This window comes from Mauremys reevesii, linkage group 2, assembly GCF_016161935.1.
Source record: "Mauremys reevesii isolate NIE-2019 linkage group 2, ASM1616193v1, whole genome shotgun sequence".
In the NCBI taxonomy this organism is placed as follows: Eukaryota; Metazoa; Chordata; order Testudines; family Geoemydidae; genus Mauremys; species Mauremys reevesii.
The window spans coordinates 248,276,840-248,297,327 of NC_052624.1; the positions used below are offsets into that span (position 1 = coordinate 248,276,840).

Sequence of the window (20,488 nt, forward strand, 5' to 3'; positions counted from 1 at the left end):
CTTCCATCCCACTAACTAACCTTCTGAGCCCCCTGTGATGGGTTGGATCACAGAAAACCCCTTGGGAACTGCCAACTGATGTGCTGAGGCTACCTCTGAGCCTGCTTTCCCTGGCAGCTTGGGACTTCAGTGCCCTGCCTGGTTCAAGCCAGACACAGACCCAGGTCTGAACTATGTCCCCCCAAAAGCCGCAGGCTTAACTGAAAATAGCTTAAGAAGCGCTCCTGTCTCCAGCACTCAGATGCCCAGCTCCCAGTAAACCCAAATAAAGCTTATACAAGGTAAACTCATAACTTGTTCACCCTCTATAACACTGATAGAGCTGTTCTTTCTCCCCCCCCCCCCAATATTAATACATATGCTGGGTTAATGAGTAAAAAGTGAGTTTGTTAAATAAAAAAAGTAGGATTTAAGTGGTTCCAAGTAATAACAGACAGAACAAAGTAAATTACCAAAGCAAAATAAAACAAAACACGTACGTTTAAGCCTAATATCATAGGAAAGTGATTACAGATGAAATCTCACCCTCAGATGAAATCACACCCCCATGCCCTCCTCCCCTCAGGCTGGGGCTCTGAATCCATTCCCTTCTCTCCCCCTCATGCTAAGGGCCTCAATCCCCCACCCCACCTAGGCTAGGGACTCTGTAGTCCCCTGATTCCTCTCCTCAGCATCCAGAAGCACCTCGTGGGATTGTGATATCAGAGGCCAGTCACCTGGTTTTAGTGTAAATCAGTTTTCCAGCTATCACCAAAATCAGTCCTGTTGATACCTACAGGATTCCCTGAAACTTTGGAATTGATAGCATGGATTCTGAAAAAGTTACTGTGCTACAGGCAGAGAGATGCCATCAAGTTGTTAAGCTGCTTTTCACTTGGCCAGTTATTGTATTGCCTTCCAAGCTCCATGCACATCTTGAATGCTGTATAAATGTGACTGCATATGTAACTCCAATTTAATTTTAATAGAAACCCCACAAGAACATAATTTCTGAATGCATCTGTGTAAGAAATATAACTCAATGGCACTTTTTCTCTTTTTTAAATATTTCAGTTTATAGTTCATTAGATCAAAAAAAAATCTTTTAAAGTCCTTAATATATTTTAACCTGGTAGAGCATATTGGTGTGGATAAATACATACACTAAAAAGTGCATTTGCTAACAGGTCTGTCTGATTGTAAACTTAAATTACCCTAAATAACTGGCTCCACACTTGTTCCCCATCAAAGAGTTTACCACCGTTTTTCAAAGGTAATTTAGGATTATGTATAGGTAAAATGTAATTCCAAAAAATCCACTTAAAGAAACAATGTCAATCATAGTTCTGAGACAAACCAGCAACTTTGAAGTTTAACTGTCTGTCATTAATGCCTTTCTGAGGAGCAAGGGCAAAAGAAGATGACTCCCAGTATCTGTAATGCAGCAGGTTTTTTCTCTACCAGCTCCTCAGGTGTGAACATTGAATCTCTTTTCTACCACCAACTTGAATTGGAGGCAAAATATGACTACCTCTAATTCACTTGTCACAAAACACTTTTATAAAAACATTTAGATTCCTCTTAGCCCACTGAAAACAGAAGCATGTGCCAAAAATATAAAAGAATTACTGTTCCTTCCCCACCCTATTAATTGTACAGAAGCTTTGCAGATAGGGGCACGCCAATGGCAATCTACAGTGGTCCTATGATTGCAACCACATCTGAAGTCCCCTTCAGTGGAGCATTGTGTGGGCGTATTAGGAGAGCAGCAAACACCAATTTGGTTGACTTAATGTACCCTCTCTCCACATATTCATGTCATACATCATTTGAAAATTTACTATGTCCTCTTTAAGCTGAAGTATGATGTGTAGCTGTTAAGAGGTGCTATCACCACGGAAGCGGGGATAAACAATTACACCATCATGTTAAAATGACCACTTCAAAATATTTGCAATCGGTTCTGTTAATGTAGTTACTCTATTTCAAGACATAAAATTGGATTTTTTTGACTTCAAGCCCTCAAAACAATCTAAAGGGTAAAATAAAATCTAATACATTTGTACAGGTTATTGTTGAAATGTAGTAGCACAGGTAACATTTCTTATCATTATCCTCTTGTTCATCATTATGATCTGTCAACTGTGTGGGCTACCACAATCTTCATTGCCTTGCCGTGTACCCAGTTCTGTGTAGGGAAGACTGTTTTGACTACAAACACAGCTGATTATGCAGCAACCCATACAAGTACAGGCACTTATAAGATCTTGTAGAAGCTCACATCTCATTGAGCTCTTGCACGGAGAAAGTAGTTCAGCATCCACGTTTTTTTTTTTTTTTTTCTATCCAGGGTGATAGAATATCTGGTTTACCTGTGTGCAAAGACATCCAAATGTCTGCTAAGATGCTTTTTTGACATGCTCTTCAAAACTGTCCTCACCTGGTGGGAGTTTGGCCAGTGATTTGTCCTCCGATGGCCAAATTAAGGGGCAAGCAATTCAGGTCTCTGGGGGTCTACTTTTTTTTTCATTCACTGATCATACAGCATTGGTACCAACTTCAGAAATTGCAGCTTTTCTGGTGTGCTCTCCCAGTTTGGGAAGATCTCTGAAGCCCTAAACTCACCTTGTTTTGACAGCTTTTAACACACACATTTTTCCCTCCATACCAAATAGCGATGATAGTCACCTCCTGTTAGCGTGTACGGCACGAAGTATGTTGCAGAAGTCAGGAGCGTATGCATCACAAATTGCTTGCACAGATCTGAAGCAATGCTTGTCAGTTGTGCTGATAATGGTGCCTGTTTCAATCCACATGTTATCTCTGTGTTCCATTTTTGGAAAGTAGTGAACAGCAAGGACTAAAACATTTGTGTCAGGTGACCTAATTATTAGGGTATGTCTACACAGCAACTAGACACCCACTGCTGGTCCATGCTAACTGACTCAGGCTTGGGCTGCAGGTCTGTTTCATTGCTGTGTAGACTTCAGAGCTGTGGGACCCTGCTGGGTGGGAGGGTCCCAGAGTTGGGCTCCAGCCCGAGCCTGGAAGTCTATACTGCAGTGAAACAGCCCTGTTGCCCTGTGATCCCAAGTCGGCTGGCAACTGTGGAGTTTTTCTTTGTTGTGTAGATGTATCCCAAATTACCCAAAAGTCATATTGCTACATACAGCATGTAGAAGCATCCTTGTGTCCACCTTCTCTTGAGTACTGTCCAAGTCTTGGGCTTCTTCAACACTGCTGGTGATGGATTTTCTTCCTTCATCATTGGAAAAATCTCAGGCAAGATGGAATGTTTGTGCTGGGTGTGCTCCTATACTCTCAGGTGCATTTTGAACCACGTGTTTATAAGTGGCATCCAACAGGCAGTCACGTTTAGAAACATTTCCCATGGATGCACAGTGCGTGCACTAATCGTCTGGTATTTCTTTCATCCAACATTCGATCCTGTTCAGCGCTGTCTTTCAGTGGTTTTCACTGAGTTACTGTTAATCACTTGGATTACAGAATTAGCTTTGTCAGATCTTTTTAGGACCTGTCTCGACTATTCAGCAGCCAGTTCATCAAATGTGTGGAATTTGTCTCCAGCCATCATTTGTGTGATAGCCCTGGCATTTCAGATGTATGCTGTCATGTCTTTGTTGCATGCTCTTAGGTCATGAATTCTTTTAGCTTGAGCTTCCAGCTCGTACCCTAATTCACCTTTCTCTGGTCTTCTCATTGTTCCATCGTCATGGAAAAGGGACATAGGAACAGATCCTATTGGGTGGCTAAGAACAGTTACCATTGAGACATAATGTCTGCCTCTCCCTAAGAATAGGGCTCTGCAGAAAACAGTTTCTGGACTGATAGCTGCTCTGATTGTCCCTTCCTTGCCAGACTTAAATTTGATGGTCTTGGCCATGTCAGCAAATGTTTTGATGCTAGATTTCTTGACTGGGATGAAGAACTATGTCATCTGAATCAAGACCACCTCTCACAAATCTCTCCATTTATTCTTCAACATCTGCTATTTTCAGCAGACTCTTGTACATCTGTACATAGTGCTCAACAGGATCATACCTACAGGACCTCTGGCTGTGATTCAGGGTCATGTGTTTGTCCTGTTGTTGATGACTTTGGTAAGAGCTGTAACATGCTCTTCATTCCGCTTCATTTCAGAGGCAAGAACTTGTTTGTGGACTTTGTCTTCACTACTTGTTAGGACACTTTTTTCTTCTCATGGCTTTTGCATATTCATAATGTGAAGCTGTGTATTGTCATTTCTAACACAATACTGACCTGTGCATACGTGTCACTGAATTAAAAAGCCAATTTCTAGAATATTTCAAAGACTCGTACTGCATTTATAGGCAATTACAAATTAAAACCTTTTTCTAAGCAGACTAGATGCTACATTGTACAAACGCTTACACCTGGAGAAACTCTACCTTAGGAATTTATGTACATTCTCATCACTATACAGTACAAACTGTGCACATCCAATCTACTATTACTGGTACAAACCTTCAGTGAGAGACTGATCTGGTAAGCAAATTTCAATTGAACACTATTATAACGAAAACTTGTGAGGTACTTTTTCACTTTGCATATTCCGACTTGTTAAACATTTAATGTTAGTATACTGAAATGTTGATATTTCCATTTTTGCCACATGCTAAACAGCTTCATCATTTCTGGGGAAAAAAACAACCCATGAAAGATTTAAAAAAAAAAAGAAAAAAAAAAACCTTTTAGTATATGGTTGTTTTATAACTTTGACCAATAAACACTACATTACGGTGTTGAAATTAACTTAAACAATAAAAACTGTAGGTACAGTCATGTTTGCAATGTTTCTAAAACTGCAAAAAATTCTTATTTTGGGTACCATTGTTTCACCTTACCTACAGGCTTACGGCATCACTGGACAGTGCCATGTCAGAACTCACCTAAATGTACATAAAATAGGCTTTCAAATGATATATGCTGTAGGCAGGTGCAGGGTGAGTACATTAAATTCCAAAAGCAAAGTGCTGAATGCCCATACATACCTCACACCAGTGGGCAACAGAAATGTGCTTCTGCCCATCTCAACAGGAGCAACCCATGAAATAAGCCCCAATTCTATTATAATTTTATTACTGGTGAAGTAGTGAGCCCTTTTCAGCCAACCCCACTGAGGAACATCCTGCGCTAAAGGTGCTTTGAGTGTTCCCAAAGCAACATTCACAATTTGGAGCATGTGAATGTTTTTTTTTTTTTAACACTTTTTTCCTTTCAGGACTTTGCAGTGCTGAGTATAAAGTGGTGATCTTTTAATCTAGGTCAATGTTACAAATGCCCCATGATCATATGCATTTTCTCCTTCTATAAGATAGCATCCTAAATAAACCATAATTGTCTAATACAAGTCCTAGAACCACATAGATAAGAGCAAATCTGTGTCTAAGTCCTGATCTTTATATTAGTAGCCAGATATTTTAACTTTTTGGATTTGACAAACCCTTCCTTGTTTACAGACTATTATGGTCATATTGATTTGTGCTGATTAATGGCACCTGGTGTCACGTTAACAGTAAGGAAACACTTGCATAACTTGTCATATGCGTTTTGTCTTCTCTTGGAAACTCCAGCCCCAGTGAAGGAAATATTTGTAAGTGTTTGAAATGATATCCTAACAGAAGTCATGTTTGTTTTAGTCTTTCATCCTCTAACTTTGTATGAAGATCTTATTCACATTTTTAGCAAGTTTTTGAATTCATAAAGACTCTGCAGTCTCTCCAAGGTAAATAGTGTAAATAAGTAGCGTTTCTTGTCTTAGTCTTTATTTGTGGATTAATGTGTTGTGTTATGAAGTGGGTATGGTGCATGTCTGTCCATTTATTTGTCAACAGTGTGTTTTGAATAGCTCTTGATTAGTTCTTCCCTGTAGGTCATATGTGTGAACACATTGAGAATAACTTGATCCTTTCAAAACTACCTGTGTTTAGATACTTCCCTTCCTGTAGAGGTGACTTCTGCCACCATTCCAATAAAAGGAGAGGATCCGGGGGTGATCCCTAAAGGGATGGACTCCAGGGAAGTCTAGGCTTGTTGAGTGAGTGCTATCCTCTACCTTATTAAATAGATTCCATGTTTCCTTTTAAAATTCTGTTTTCTTCCAGCAGCAGTTGTTGCCCTCTAGTAGATATTGAAGAGAGCCACAGAATGTAGTACCTTTCCCCTGGCTAACCCCAAGTCTCCCGGCTTACCATCTGTGCTTGCCCAAGAAACACAACTGCTGACCAGATTGTTCTTGAAACTTCGCGTCCTGTTTTTGATTTGACTGAAATGTGTTGTATTCTGCACATAAATGTTATCAAAAGGACCTAGCTTTTGAACTGTTGGCCCCTAGTAAAATGTCCAGTCTTTTTCCCCCTTCACTTGTTTCCTTTGCTTTACTGACTTTGGATAGCACCACAACTCTTCGTTATAAAACTAAATTGAATACACTCACACACCTGTAAAAATGCTAATTATATTGAAGGAAATCATTTTTTCCTATATCTCCCTGTACATTTAGGGTTTGTCTACTGACTTTCTTGGGACAAGGACAATGTCTTCTGCTCTTGTATAGTGTTGTACACACTGCTGAGGACTTAAGATGGGATTTTTCCAAAGAGCCAAATGGGAATTGGGGGCCCAGGTGCCATTGAATTGAATGTCAGAACATATAAGAACATAAGAACGGCCGTACCGGGTCAGACCAAAGGTCCATCTAGCCCAGTATCCGTCTACTGACAGTGGCCAATGCCAGGTGCCCCAGAGGGAGTGAACCTAACAGGCAATGATCAAGTGATCTCTCTCCTGCCATCCATCTCCACCCTCTGACGAACAGAGGCTAGGGACACCATTCCTTACCCATCCTGGCTAATAGCCATTTATGGACTTAACCACCATGAATTTATCCAGTTCTCTTTTAAACACTGTTATAGTCCTAGCCTTCACAACCTCCTCAGGTAAGGAGTTCCACAAGTTGACTGTGCGCTGCGTGAAGAAGAACTTCCTTTTATTTGTTTTAAACCTGCTGCCTATTAATTTCATTTGGTGACCCCTAGTTCTTGTATTAAATCCCTAGTTCTTGTATTCGTATGTTCTTAGAATATAGAAAGTTGTGAAGATTTTCAAGGATGGAGCATGGATGTAACTGCTTGAGCTTTCATGCCTTTAACTGAGCAATTAAAGAGGAGAGGCCAAAGAAGAGAAAGTTACAATAATGGAGCAAAGGGGTTAACTAGGACACATTTGGATAATAGAGAGAGAAACAGATTATAGAGAGATTGTCTCCCTCCATAGCCAGTCTGCTTATTCTTGTATGCAGCGTTATAGCCTTGTCAGTTCCCGGATATTGGAGACACAAGATGGGTGAGGTAATATCTTTTATTGGACCAACTTCTGTTGTTGAGAGAGAGCAGATTTATGGCTTATTACAACAGTGTAACTCACTAAACCCCCTTTTTGTGCTCTGAGTATGGGGGTGTAAATGGGCCACTTCACTGGAATGGTTCCTTAGAATGTGCACTAATTACTTAGGTTGAGAACCCCTGGTTTAGCATTTTTTTTCTGAGGCCCCCCAACATGCTATAAAAACTCCATGGCCCACCTGTGCCATAACAACTGTTTTCTGCATATAAAAGCCAGGGCTGGTGTTAAGGGGTAGCAAGCAGGGCAATTGCCTGGGGCTCCATGCCATAGGAGCCCACGCAAAGCTAAGTTGCTCAGGCTTCTGCTTCCGCCCCGGGCAGTGGGGCTCAGGGCCCTGGGATTCAGCCCTGTATGGCAGGGCTTAGGCTTTCTGTCCTGGGCCCCAGTGAGTGTATCACTGGTCCTGCTTGGCGGACCCCCTGAAACCTGCTTGCGGCTCCCCAGGGAGCCCTGGACCCCTGGTTGAGAACCACTGTGCTAAACTATTCAATCTTGTATTTAGGTGCTTATCTTTGTGTCATTCTTGTGATCATAGTTGAATACTGTTCCTATTTCAGTATCATCACCAGATGGAAGAAATAAAATGAATCTTTACTACAATTATTTTCTAAAATCCCTGTGGATATTAGCTTTTTACATCTAGAACAGAATCCTCTAGATTTATGCTCTCAAGTTTTAAGGAATCCTAACTTCTGGAAGATCTAATCATTTTTTGTGTCTGCCTTCTGTGATTATATGAAAACCTAACTTCAGGAGTGCTTTGGAGGTATCCTCTTGATAGCTCTATAGGTATTCAAGGGACACTGTCAAGTTGAGGGGAAAAAAATCACATTTGTCTGAGAATTTTTTAACTCCTGTGGTTACAAGCAGAATCTTAAAATGACTATAGCTGAAAAATGCACGCAATTAAAAAACCTTTACTTGACAGCATTTTGTATATAGGCGGTGCTACAGTTTTCCTCTAAATAGTCAGTTTCTCCTTTACTGAAAAGACACTTATAAATATGAATAGCAGGAAATCATTAACATTTGAAGTATTTCCTCAAAACCTGAGTGTATTCTATGAGAATTTTTTAAATTAAGTAATTTAAAAAGGTTCATGTTGAATGCTCCTTTAACTCATCTTTATCTTATGATGTGGTGCCGTAGATAGAAAACGTAGAGCCAGTGGTCTGCTTTGTTTGTCAGAGAGCAATTAATAGTCTCAATACAGTGAGGCTATCTTGTTTTGGTAGGATAATACTGGTGCACAGGTTGCAATGTATTATGTATTTATTTAATAATAGCACTTGTACATTGCTTTTCCTCTGGTGCTTTAGAAAGGTGCGTAAACATAGTTATCCCCATTTTGCAGATGGGAGTAACTGAAACATAAAGTTGAGTGACTTGCCCAAGGTGTCACAGTAAGTCCATGGCAGAGCTAAAAATATTATGTTTGTTTTTGGTGGCACCCACAACTATCTAGACACTACAAACCTGGAAAGGGCACAGTCCCTGCCCCTATGAGCTCCAAAAAGATAGACTGAGGGGCACATGGGAACACCAAAGTAAGTGTCCAGGTGGTGGTAGATTTGGTACTGATAATATTTTAATAACGCATTTTAAAGTTATCAAGATCATCCCCAGTTATCATACAAGTTTGACATGGGATGTGTAGCAGCTTGTAGGCTTCATGGTAACATTGCTTCTGCCGACTTCCCAAACCCAGTAAATTTCAGCCTTTTTCACTTAATGGATGATTCCACAAACCAACTATAAAGAGCTACAGGTTATATACTACAGATCTGTAGGATTCATTTTGCCAAATTTAGCAACATATGCTTACTAATTCATGCTATGAAACTGTTTTTGATGAGACTGCTTGTTCAATCCTCTAAAATGGTTTTTCAGACAAACTACAACTGATATATTATCTAAATATATACAAACTATATTTAGATAATATAGCTAAAATACTTAAGGGTTTGTTTAAAAAGGGATGAAAGTTCGTTTGAATTAACTAAAGGTGTGAATATAGCGGATTAGTTAAACTGCATTAAACCTCTGTGTGGATGCATTCAGAATTAAAGGAGCCTTAGGACTTGTCTGCGTGGCCCCACAGTTCAAACTGCGGGACTGTTAAATGCACACACCAAAGTGCTGCACTGTAACTGCCCCATGTGGATGCTGTTGGCACAAAGTAAAAGGTACCCGAGTTCTTTTGGAAGCTTTGATTTTTCATATTAAGGGCTTTATGTCCATTTCCATAGCTATAGTCTGTCCACTTATTTTGCTCATATTAATTGTCTATTCCCTTTATGTAGCTTAAGTTGAGAAATGTAGGTTTTGTATGAAGGTTCTCTCTCTTACAGATAATGAGAAAGTTAGGCAGCTGCTTCTGGAAGGTGTGCCTGTGGAATGTGCTCACAGCTTTATCTGGGACCAGACTATCTGTAAGAACGTTACTGAAAATAAAATGCCAGAGCAGGTAACTAACAGTATGGATTACTCTAAAGAAACTGTGGGTTAACATCTTACTGCCCAGCCCTATTAATCCGTACAGTGATGTTTAAAAGTCAACCCTCCTGCAATTCACAAAGCAATAACTTCCTAATTTAATAGTGTTATGTTACTGAGATGAAGAGTCTGTTCTCCAGTTCACTGGAGTCATCGTATGCAATATTCTTGCATAACCATTACAGTAATGCACTTTCATTCCTTAATTTATGCTTTGAAATATAGTTTTGCTGGCTTGTGTTTAGGATAAAATAATTCAATATCTTACTCTTGCTCTTGTGCCTTTACACTAGGTAGACGGGTCAGAGGCTCTAAAAGCCTCAGATCTGGTTGGGCAAGGATTCCCAGGGTGCATGAACTAAGCAAGATAGCTAAGGCTGCCTTCCAAGGCTTTGCCTCTCAAACCCTGGTGTAGGGGCGTTCTGGAGACTGGAGGGTCATGCCTGAAGCAGGGTTGACTGTCTCCTTTACACATTTCCGCTCATTCTGCTCATTCACAAGGTACTCCTCAAAATACAGAGGGAATAAGCTTTGGTGATATTGATAGCGCCAGTGCTGTGGAGATTCTGGGCAGTGCTATAACCTGCAGGCAGCTGGGGATAGGCTGCCATAACTTAGGCTCTCGCTCCAGGGGCTGTAGAACAGCCCAGGATCGGGAGGGCAAAAAGGTGGCTTAAAGTCACATTAGCTCCCACTCCCTCTGGGCTGCAACTTCTGGACTCCTCCTCTTTTTGAAATGTAAAAATATTTGTGACTAATTTCTGTATGAATTGGCATCATATTCCTTCAGATGATTACCTGTGTGTAAATAATCAAAGCTCTTCTAAGGCATGACCTGTGTAGCCAAATCGAAATAACTGCATATAGGCAACCTGGTGACATTCTGCATGCTGCCATGAACTCAAGTGCTAACTACTCTGTAGAGCTATTAAAGCAGAAAGGAAATGTCAACAGATGTTACATGTTTTTGAAAATGGCTTAAGTATACCTTTAGTTCCTTGACCTTTGGAAACAAGGGGTTATAGCAAGAGATGATTGAGAATTCTTGGGTGCCATTTTGATTTACATTTATGCCACTGGTTGTGAAATTGGTTATAAAGCAATGCTCGGAACCAAAGATTCCTTTTTCTTGTAGCTGTTGAATTCTAAAAATGATACAACTTAGCTGTTGCTCAATGTGGTGAGTGAGAAATTGTCTGAAAGCAGCTAGTCTGTTACACAGCAAAAATTTAAACACTCATGGGAAAAGCCCTTAAATATTAAATTATGGTACAGTATTTCTCTCCCTCATACAAGCTGTCTGGTAGTCAGATTTTTCACAACTTGTTTACTGATGGGGTTTCTTCAGAAGTCGGCATCTCTACCTTGTTACCTTCGGCTTCAGTACCTGCTCTGGAGCAATACAATAGCATGAATAACCTGGGCAGAATTCAGATTACCTACTTTCACTGCCTATAATAAGGAAATCACTCTGTGTGTGTGTGTGTGTGTGTGTGAGAGTGTAACTGTAATAACTTATTGAAAAAAGAAAAATGACTATTAAATTATTGAGCATTTTTCCAACTGCTTTTATCCCATCTCAGGATTTAAACCATATGAGAGGTGAACTATTGGTACCTGGCTCACAGCTTGACTTGGGTCCTTGTGAATCCAAAATTCCTATACTCTTGGTTCAGCAGCCAGGGAAAGTGGCTGGTGAAGATCGACCAGGATGGGGAAGTGGCTGGGATATCTATCTCCCAAAGGGCTGGGGCATGGCTTTCTGGATTCCTTTCGTAAGTGGCTTTCATTACAAATTGCCGGCAAATATGACAGGTTATAAGTTCATTTACTTTGATACATACATATTGGGGAAAACTTGTCCTTGTGCAACCCACTTACAACTACTGGGTCAAAAATTCAGTTTAAAGAGAGCAGATGAATTTTGTCATTAAAGTGACTTGGTGTGTGTCTAAAAAATATTTAAAACAATCTACCATTGTGTCCACTTCAGTTATTGCACCAATAATGGACGTTTGACAGAGCATGAAATGAGGCTTTATATGGGGGCAGAGTGAGCAGGCCAGTGCTGCTTTATAATTTTTCAGTTTTCATGTTTGTAAGGGTATATTTCTTTAAAAGATAAAATAAATACAAAATGTTAAGGAAAAAGGTGTATTCTGAGAGTTTGCAAAGGTTCTTATTTGGTACTTACTGCCATCCATATAGCCTAGTCCTGTGTCGACCTCACCATCATGCTGCCTGCTGAGGGGTCTTGCTGAACACAGGTTGGCGATCTCTGATTTCACGGGACCTGAAACAGGAGAGCAAAGTTTTTAATTATGCTGAATGCTCTTACCTTGCTGTTTGGAACATTCTGCTCTTATAATTTAAAGAGGATGGTTTATTATGCTTGTCTGCAGTTCGCTATATAGTTCTGTGCATATGGATGGAACAATTGTGGTGATCTGTTGTATAATAAAAGGTAACTGAAAAACAGCTTTGCAGAGATATAACAACACTTGTGCCAATACTTGTAAGAATTTTTGAAATCATTCTCTAGGTTTGTTGATGGTTTTTGAGAATTAAACTAATAAAGAATAACTAGCATTTCATTCAAATGAGTCTTTAACCCCATCTTCAAAACTATCACATCCTAAAGTATGGCTAAGGTGATAGAAGCTTAGTACTGTCAGAGTATCACCTAAGGGGTTCTCCAAGATGCTTCAGTTAGGAACATTAGAAAAATACTAATGTTATTACCTTACAGGTATATCGAGGCGCACGAGTAGGCGGCTTGCAAGAGAGTTTGAAACATTCTGAATATAAAAGAACACCTCACATTCCAAATGACTTCCCAGACTGTCCTGCTGGAATCCAGTTTGCCAAAGAACTAGAAAACATTCTTCTTGAAAAATTCAAGAGGTGAAGTTAATTTCTCCAAGATTTATTGATTGCCGCTTTAATGGAAACTTGATATGCCTTAAAATTATCTGTTGCTCAGTTCAGTTTCTAGACTTATGATTTGTGATGAAGCTTTGTTAGTGTGTTAAATCCCAGTATAATATGAAACAAAAATCCATGTTATGTAGACTAAGTGCTCTCCCCTGAATAGGGTGCATCAATTAACTAAAACCCTATTCCCAGAGTTCTGTTCAGAAAAAAGCTGTAATATAATTGTGCATAATACATCAAAGTAAATAAAGGCATACATTTCAAGTTCCATTAGCAACTTGTAGGGGAAAACCAGTGTCCGCCAAATGGAGAAGTTTAAAATTGGTGCCAAGACATTTTGGTATTATCTATTAAATAGGGTGCAAGAAACTATAGAGAGCACAGCAATTAAGCCCATTAAAGCACTTGAGTATATTTATTTTCCCAAGTAAACGAATGCTTATATTCTGATTCTTTGCCTCAGAATGTGTGTGACAAGCGGAAATACTTTCTGGGCAAATAATTGTCAGAAGTTTTGCCTGCTGCCGGGATGAGAGGCTAGGGAGAAGACTGAGTAATATCAGGCATAACAGCGCCAACCAGGGTGGATTTGATTTAAATCAGTGATTTAAATCACTAGTCAGGAAGACTTAATTTAATCATTGATTTCTACATAAAAGTGCATTCTTGTTGGTTGTTATAACCTTAATACATAGTCTTCACAACTCAGAGATGGATGTAGGTTTCATTTTTAGAAGGTACAGCTATACATTTTTAAACAGTGATTTATTTTGAAAACTTTTCAGATTAGGTTTACAGCTATATCAAAAAATGAATTATTGTTTGGTTATTTCATTTACCAAAGGTACTTGAAGCAGATAGTTCACCTCCCAATGACTTCATAAATATCTTCAATTCAACAGGTTAATCGTTAATATCTGGAGGATTTTCTTGCCATTCTGTATTGGGAGGAGAACATCACCAGATAGACATTTAAATTGTTTTATTTAACTAAAACAACAACTGTGTTCTGGATTTTATTCTTTAAGAGCAAACATATAAAATTTTAACAAAACAAGCATATGAATTTTTGAATTTAGTTAAACATTCAATTTTTTAAAAATCAGGTTTGTTTTTGTTAAAATTGTTTTTAACTAAAATAGTTAAATGAAATAGTCTGTCTAATTTGTGTGTGTGTGGTTTTTTTTGTTTTGTTTGTTTAAATTTGTCAGCCAGGTCAACATGAGAAACTTAAAATATTGTCTTCTGCAGCTAACTCAGTCATCTTCACTTTCATTTTTCTGTTGGTTCATAATCTGGAAAAGAGAAACAAGCTTTCCTGCTTTTTCAGGTCCCAAATGATTTCTCAATTTGGAATGAATTAGTCCAAAGGAAGAAAATATTCTTTCTACACTAGTAGAAGAAGCTACTGCTGTTAAAAGTGAGATTATCACTTCAACAGTCTCTGAATCAAGTGCTTAAGTGACTTCCACCAGTTAACTGGTGTGACTTTCTTTAAAACATCATCAGCAAACATATTTCTTGAATGGTTCACCCTTAGCTCTGAAGTTTATTATGGTTGGCATTATGGAGGGATGATTGCTGGATGTCCATGTCATGGCAATAACTAATTCTTCTTCTTCAGCAGTTAAGGTTTGACCCTGGTACTAAGTTATGAGAATATTTGCAAGAAAATGAACTGGAGATAGTGCTCGTCCCATTCATTTTTTTTAGTGCTTGTAATTTAACTCTTGCCATTGCATATTTCTCTTTTTAAGATCTCGCTCAGTTCCTTCCAAATTCAACAGCATCAGCAATAAAACATCTATTTCCCTGCATTTTGTTCAAGGCTACAGAAATAGGCTTCAGGGTACTCAGCATGTGTTCAATGCTTCTCTTAAGCCCAATGTTGAGAACTTTGGCTGTGACAGCGCCATCTATTTTTTCACGATTTTGTTCCCAAACTGTCATCAGATTAGGCCAGTTCTTGATATAGTGCTCAAAACAGCCTACTACTGAGTTCCATTGCACGTCTTGTAGGAGAGTTAGCTTGGTTCCTCCCACTTTTTTTCAGAGCAGCTGCTGCAAAGTAGTTTTTACGGAAGTATTTTGCACTTTCAACAACATTAGCCTTTATTTCTGGAACACTGAAATCTTTGGCTAGGAAATGCATCAAATGAGAACTGCAACTGTATGTTGTTAGCTTGGGACTCTTCTAAATTTCTTCTCATCTTGGATACATTTGCAGCATTGTCTGTGACCAAGCTGCATGCTAGACATTTGAATTTTTTTCCAGTTTGTTATAGTTTTTACTGCTGCTACTTGTAAGTATTCTGCTGTGTGTGCATTTTTCTGATGTATCAATTCTTTCTATGAGAAAGACATTCCCTTCTGTTGTCACACAAGCACATACAACATGATCATTGCGGACATTGCTCCACTCATCAAGACTCAGGTTAACAATTTCACCCTCTAGTTCTCTTGCACACTGCTCAGTTTCTTTCATACACTTTATCCAGCAATTTGCCTGCGACATCAGCTCTGCTGGGTGGACTGTATCTTGGTCTTAATGACTGAACCATGTTAATGAAGTGTGGGTTTTCAATCGTACGGAAACGAGAGTTTGTTGCATAAACAAACGGGGCATTTTTCATCAATTACCTCTTTTTGTAATTTGGTGGTTCTTATCACAAACTTACCTGTGGTTGTTTCTGGATAATGGAGGTGTTTGTTTTTTTTCCTTTTTGCTACAGGTGATATACTGTGGCTATGTGACATACATGATGTGACTGAAATGAAACACTATCATTGGCAGATAACTCTGAAGCTATAGAAAATGATGGTGATCTTGAAGGTGGATAGTCTTCAGAATCCTGTATGTTGAGGATGGAGTCTCCTAAACAAAATAAATAACTGCATTGACTTATTACCATACTACTCATTTAGTATTGCTCATTGCATTCACTGACATTCAGTACTACTTTAAAGGTGAAATTGTAAAAGGAAGATCTGCCTATTTCAGCTATTTATTTTATCACAACTGCATCTAAAATAATAGTACCATAGAGTAACAACTCTATTTTTTTGCTCAAATGGGAGAATTCAGGAATAGTCCAGAAGGCTGACCGGCAGTCCTTAAGAAAGAAGTATGAAATAAAAAAAGTTTACCAACCTGAAGATCCTGCATGTACAGACATGTTCCTTCATCATCTTCAATGCAGCTTCCTCCTGAGAAGGAACACTTCTCATGATGTTTCATTCAGGCAACCAGGCTTTATATTTCTTTGTTGCGCTGTTTGCATTTTGCACACACGTCTGTCTTATTCACAGGTAGAGGAACATCATTAAAATATTCTCAAACTGGATCTCTTTTACGGCCTGCTGCCACTATAGGTTTTCCCTTCTAGTGAGAGCATGGTATGGTACATCTCAAATCAATGAAGGCTACACTCAGACCTCAAGACTTCTGGAATATGCTGCTCAAACAGTTTCACTTCTGTTTCTACTGCCTGTCCCTCCCTTCTCAGATTCATCTCCAGACTTCTTCTTCTCCTTGCCCAGATCTATTCTGCCCCCAACAATCTTCTGTTCATTAAACTTTCTGAAACTTTTTGTACTTTTAGAGAGAGGTAAGGGATTGACTCTGGCTACACAAATTTGCAGAGGGACAATAGGGTTGAGGTCTGTTATTTCTCACCTCTATATATTTATTTATTTAAAACATTTTTGCTGTTAACAAGCATGTTATCTCTGAAGACACAAATCCACAGTTTGAGAACTGCAAAACTAAGCATCTCTGGTGGTATCTTCTAGACTGAGCACTGAGTCCCATTGGGTAGATAGAAAGATTAACCTAAATCTATACAGATTGGGTCCCTAATCCATGAATTATTGGAACTCATTTACCAAACTTCTCTTAAACATTACATGAATATATCGTCTCATACTACAGAATTAGAATTTATAATCCCTATTCCATGGTAGCTCAAAGATAGTTTTAATTAAAATATCTTTAGATAAGTTGTTTTCCCTCAAAAAGCATTTTATTTTAAAAAAAAATATATTTTTTAAATCATTGATTTTTATCCACCCTGGTGCCAGCAAAGTAGTAGACCTCTTGCAGTGCAGAATCCTTGCACTCCAGGAGTACAGATATGTGGCAGTTTTGTATGGAACTCAAATTTCCAGAGATTCAGAATTCCTGCTTAACAAGATTAGAGTTAACTGCCCATCTTGAAGTTTATTAAAATACAAGTTAAAAAGATCCTCGGTTATTGGTTATTTGGTAAATTGGGCCCTGTCACCTTAATTTTTTCTAATGATTTGCAAGTTGCTTAATAGATCATTCTCCTTTATCTGGTATTTCAGCATCGTAATTTTGCTTTATTCTTGAGGTGCACTGTAATGAACATTTTGTTTCATTGCTTCCAAGTTATGGGACCTTTTTTCTGTTTCCTTCTTTCTTTTAGACGCCCACCTGCAAAAAGGGCTAATTATGTCAAACTTGGCACCCTGGCACCTTTCCTCTGTCCGTGGGGGCAACTAACCAGGGACTGGGAAGTAAGAAACAAAGCTCAGGAAGAATCTGTGGTTACTTCATCCGCAGACAGTAAGAGCTGTGCAACTGAAAGGCAGGTTCCTTGTGAGCCCAAACCTGGACTGATTATAGAGGATTCTCAGGGCGACATGATGGAAGAAATGACACAAATTCAAAATTTATGCAAAGAAGATGGAGCTGCAACAAGTAGTGGCTTCTTTGTTCTCAGGTATGTAGGAGTGACTTACCAGTAAGTATTGTCCTGCGTGCTTGTTAAGAGGGGATGACTTACTGGCAAGCCATGAGGACGCACCATCTAATTGAGTCTCCCAGCTCCCAGAGGGGATGGGAAGTGAATTCTGACCTGGTGGAGCTCTACCCAGGTGGGTAGAACCTGCTGTAATTGGAAGTAAGCCATTCTCCTACCCTTCCTCAATGGGGAGTGACTGACTGCAGTGGGAAGCCTCTTTTAGTAAGCAGTTTGAGTTGGTACTTGCTTTGGAGTGGCCCTATATTGCCTGCCTCCAGTGGGAAGGATATTTGGAGGGCTCAGAGAGCCATTGGTAGGGAGAAAGTGGCATATTTTAATAAAGAAATGTATAAATGATTAAAGAGAAAAGGAAACATGCACCTAAAAAGCTCCATTTAAAAAGGATTTTAATTTAATTTAAATTTAATTTTAAAAGCTCCAGTTTAAAAACTCTCAATATATTTACTTGTATTCCCATCTCTAATGCATGGATACGGACAGTTGCTGTCATTACACATGTTTCTATAGAGTGAATGGAGATCTCACAAGACTTATAGAACACTGATTAAGCAAGAGAAAGCCATGCTAGCGCACATGAAGAGGAGTGCCTGGTGTGGGTGTCTCATTTTGCATAGCATCATATGAAAATAATGATAAAACTGAAGAAAAGCAAATCTGGCTTCAAACAAATTTGAAGCCAAAAAGCGTTGATAATGTAACTGATTTTTAAGTGGATTGTGCCCTTTTCAGTGAACAGTTCTATAATGTTTTTGTGTTCTTTTTTTTAATTTTGAGAGCTTTACAAAGGCTGTCCTAAGTGGTATTTTTTTAATCATTAATTTACGATGACACTTCTGAGTTTTTATTGTATTTTGTTGAGCATCCCTAATGTATCTTTTAAACTTCAAACAGGAACAGAAAACTATTAAAGCAGTTATCAGCCAGGTGCCGGCCTAGCTGTGGGAAAGGTCAGAGGGTACGCCCTGCTTCAAAAGTTGGACAGAAGGAAATGACTGAAGATGCCCTCTTACCGATCTTTAAGTGCTACCCAAGGGTGCTGGTGTGGGTCAGCTTGTCCCTGCTAAGAAAGGGCAGTCCTGAATTACATGCCATGATATGCATTCCAACACAGGAGGATCTTCTACAGCTTAACAAAGACCAGCTCTTCTGTGGTCCTCAAGAACCCAAACACAGCGACATATTCAAACACAAGATACTGAAACTAAAAGAGAGAAAAAAGAAAAAGAACAGTGGGAAGGCTCCAGAAAGTGGTGCTTCTGATGCGCTGGAGGAAAAGGCAGTTGAGGAGCCTAAAGAACTAATACTTGGCTTATGGCCTGACCCTTTACCAGATGTTACTTCACATTGCTCTAGAATTCTTTTAGGGTTTGTCACTCAAGGTGATTTTTCATTAGCTGCTGGCTGTGGAGAAGCACTGGGATTTGTTAATTTGACAGGATTACTACATATGTTATCCAGTCAACCAGCCGATAAAAAAGGGCTTGTTTTGTTAAGAACTCCAGCATCTCTGCAGTACAGATTTGCTAGACTTAGTATTGAGGTATAAGCATCATATTTGTAATGAAATAATGTACAGATATTATCAAAAATTATTCCTTTGAATCTCAAGAAATGCTTGTGTACCCCATGTTTGCAATGGGCAGTTTATTTTCCATCAAACTAATCTGTTAATGAACTAAGCTGTTGATCATTTATAATGTTTGTATAGCTCAAATGTTTTCTTTTCTTCTGAATGTCTATATCAGTTTCTGTTTTAAAACATATGTTGGCTTTTGCATCCAGAAACACTTTCTTTATGCTGATATTGTTTTTCTAATAGGCATACTATTTTTTTTTTGTTGTTGTTCCAATGCAGTTGAAGCCAACGATCTCAAAGATCTTTTTCACTTTTACAGTGTTTCCACTTCAAAAGACTTCTGGTCATATGGCTGCTGGACTCTGATTACAGTTAATGCTTCTGGTAAATGCATGCCATCTGGTTCTGTGTATATAGCAATCAGCTTTTCAGGGCCCATTCAATCTTGCAGCTGAACAGGTCTGGCTCCTGCAGAGTCAGGTTCTGTAACCACCTCTAGCATAGACAGTGCAGATGACTTATTTTCATTGAAACAATTCAGTGCTTAAATGGAACATAAATAATAACTTTCCACATTAAAGGCTGTGAAACACTGATTGCAGCATGTGTTGGAATCTGTATCATCCAAAGTGCAAACTTTTTTCTTTCTGGGTCAGTGTGAACTTATTAAAGTTATTTTCTTTTCAGAATAAACATTTTTTCATTATCAAGAAAAGTGGGTTTGGCCTACTGTGTGAAGAGAACTCTTTGAAAATTGGAATCTGAACTATGTCATTTAAAGGTGTGCTGAAATGCTTTAAATTAGACACTTAAGATCCTACACTTCGTGTGAAGTAATGCAAATTAGTGGTTACCACTCACCAAAGAGATGTTTTCAAACAACATCTGTCCAATGTGCAATGTCAGTCAAAACAGCTAACAATGTTAGGAACCATTAGGACAGGAATAGATAATAAGACAGAAAAAATAATGCCACTATATAAATCCATGGTATGCCCACACTTTGAATACTGCATGCAGTTCTGGTCATCCCATCTTAACTTTTTTTTATATTAGAATTGGGAAAAAGTACAGAGATGGGCAACAAAAATGATTAGGGGTATGGAACAGCTTTCATATGAGGAGAGATTAAAAAGGCTGGCTGTTCATCTTAAAAAAGAGATGACAAGGGGGTTATGAAAGAGGTCTATAAAATCATGAATAGTGTGGAGAAAGTGAATTAACAAAATGTTAGTTACCCTTGCATATAACACAAGACCGAGGAGTCACC

General features: G+C 38.9%; 1 protein-coding gene across 2 annotated transcripts in view; it reads left to right on the top strand.

Annotated features, from left to right (window-relative positions):
* Positions 1-19,927, top strand: part of POP1 (POP1 homolog, ribonuclease P/MRP subunit) — a 38,091-nt gene extending 18,164 nt beyond the window's left edge. The window contains exons 12-16 of one of the 2 annotated variants that reach the window (XM_039527591.1): positions 9,777-9,892; positions 11,505-11,696; positions 12,671-12,825; positions 17,304-17,600; positions 18,534-19,927. In XM_039527591.1, coding sequence (XP_039383525.1) covers positions 9,777-9,892; positions 11,505-11,696; positions 12,671-12,825; positions 17,304-17,600; positions 18,534-19,188 — 1,415 coding nt within the window. In that variant the 3' untranslated portion in view covers positions 19,189-19,927. The remainder of the gene's footprint in view (positions 1-9,776; positions 9,893-11,504; positions 11,697-12,670; positions 12,826-17,303; positions 17,601-18,533) is intronic. The other variant, XM_039527592.1, reaches the window with a different exon arrangement.
* The last annotated feature ends 561 nt before the right edge of the window (positions 19,928-20,488 follow it).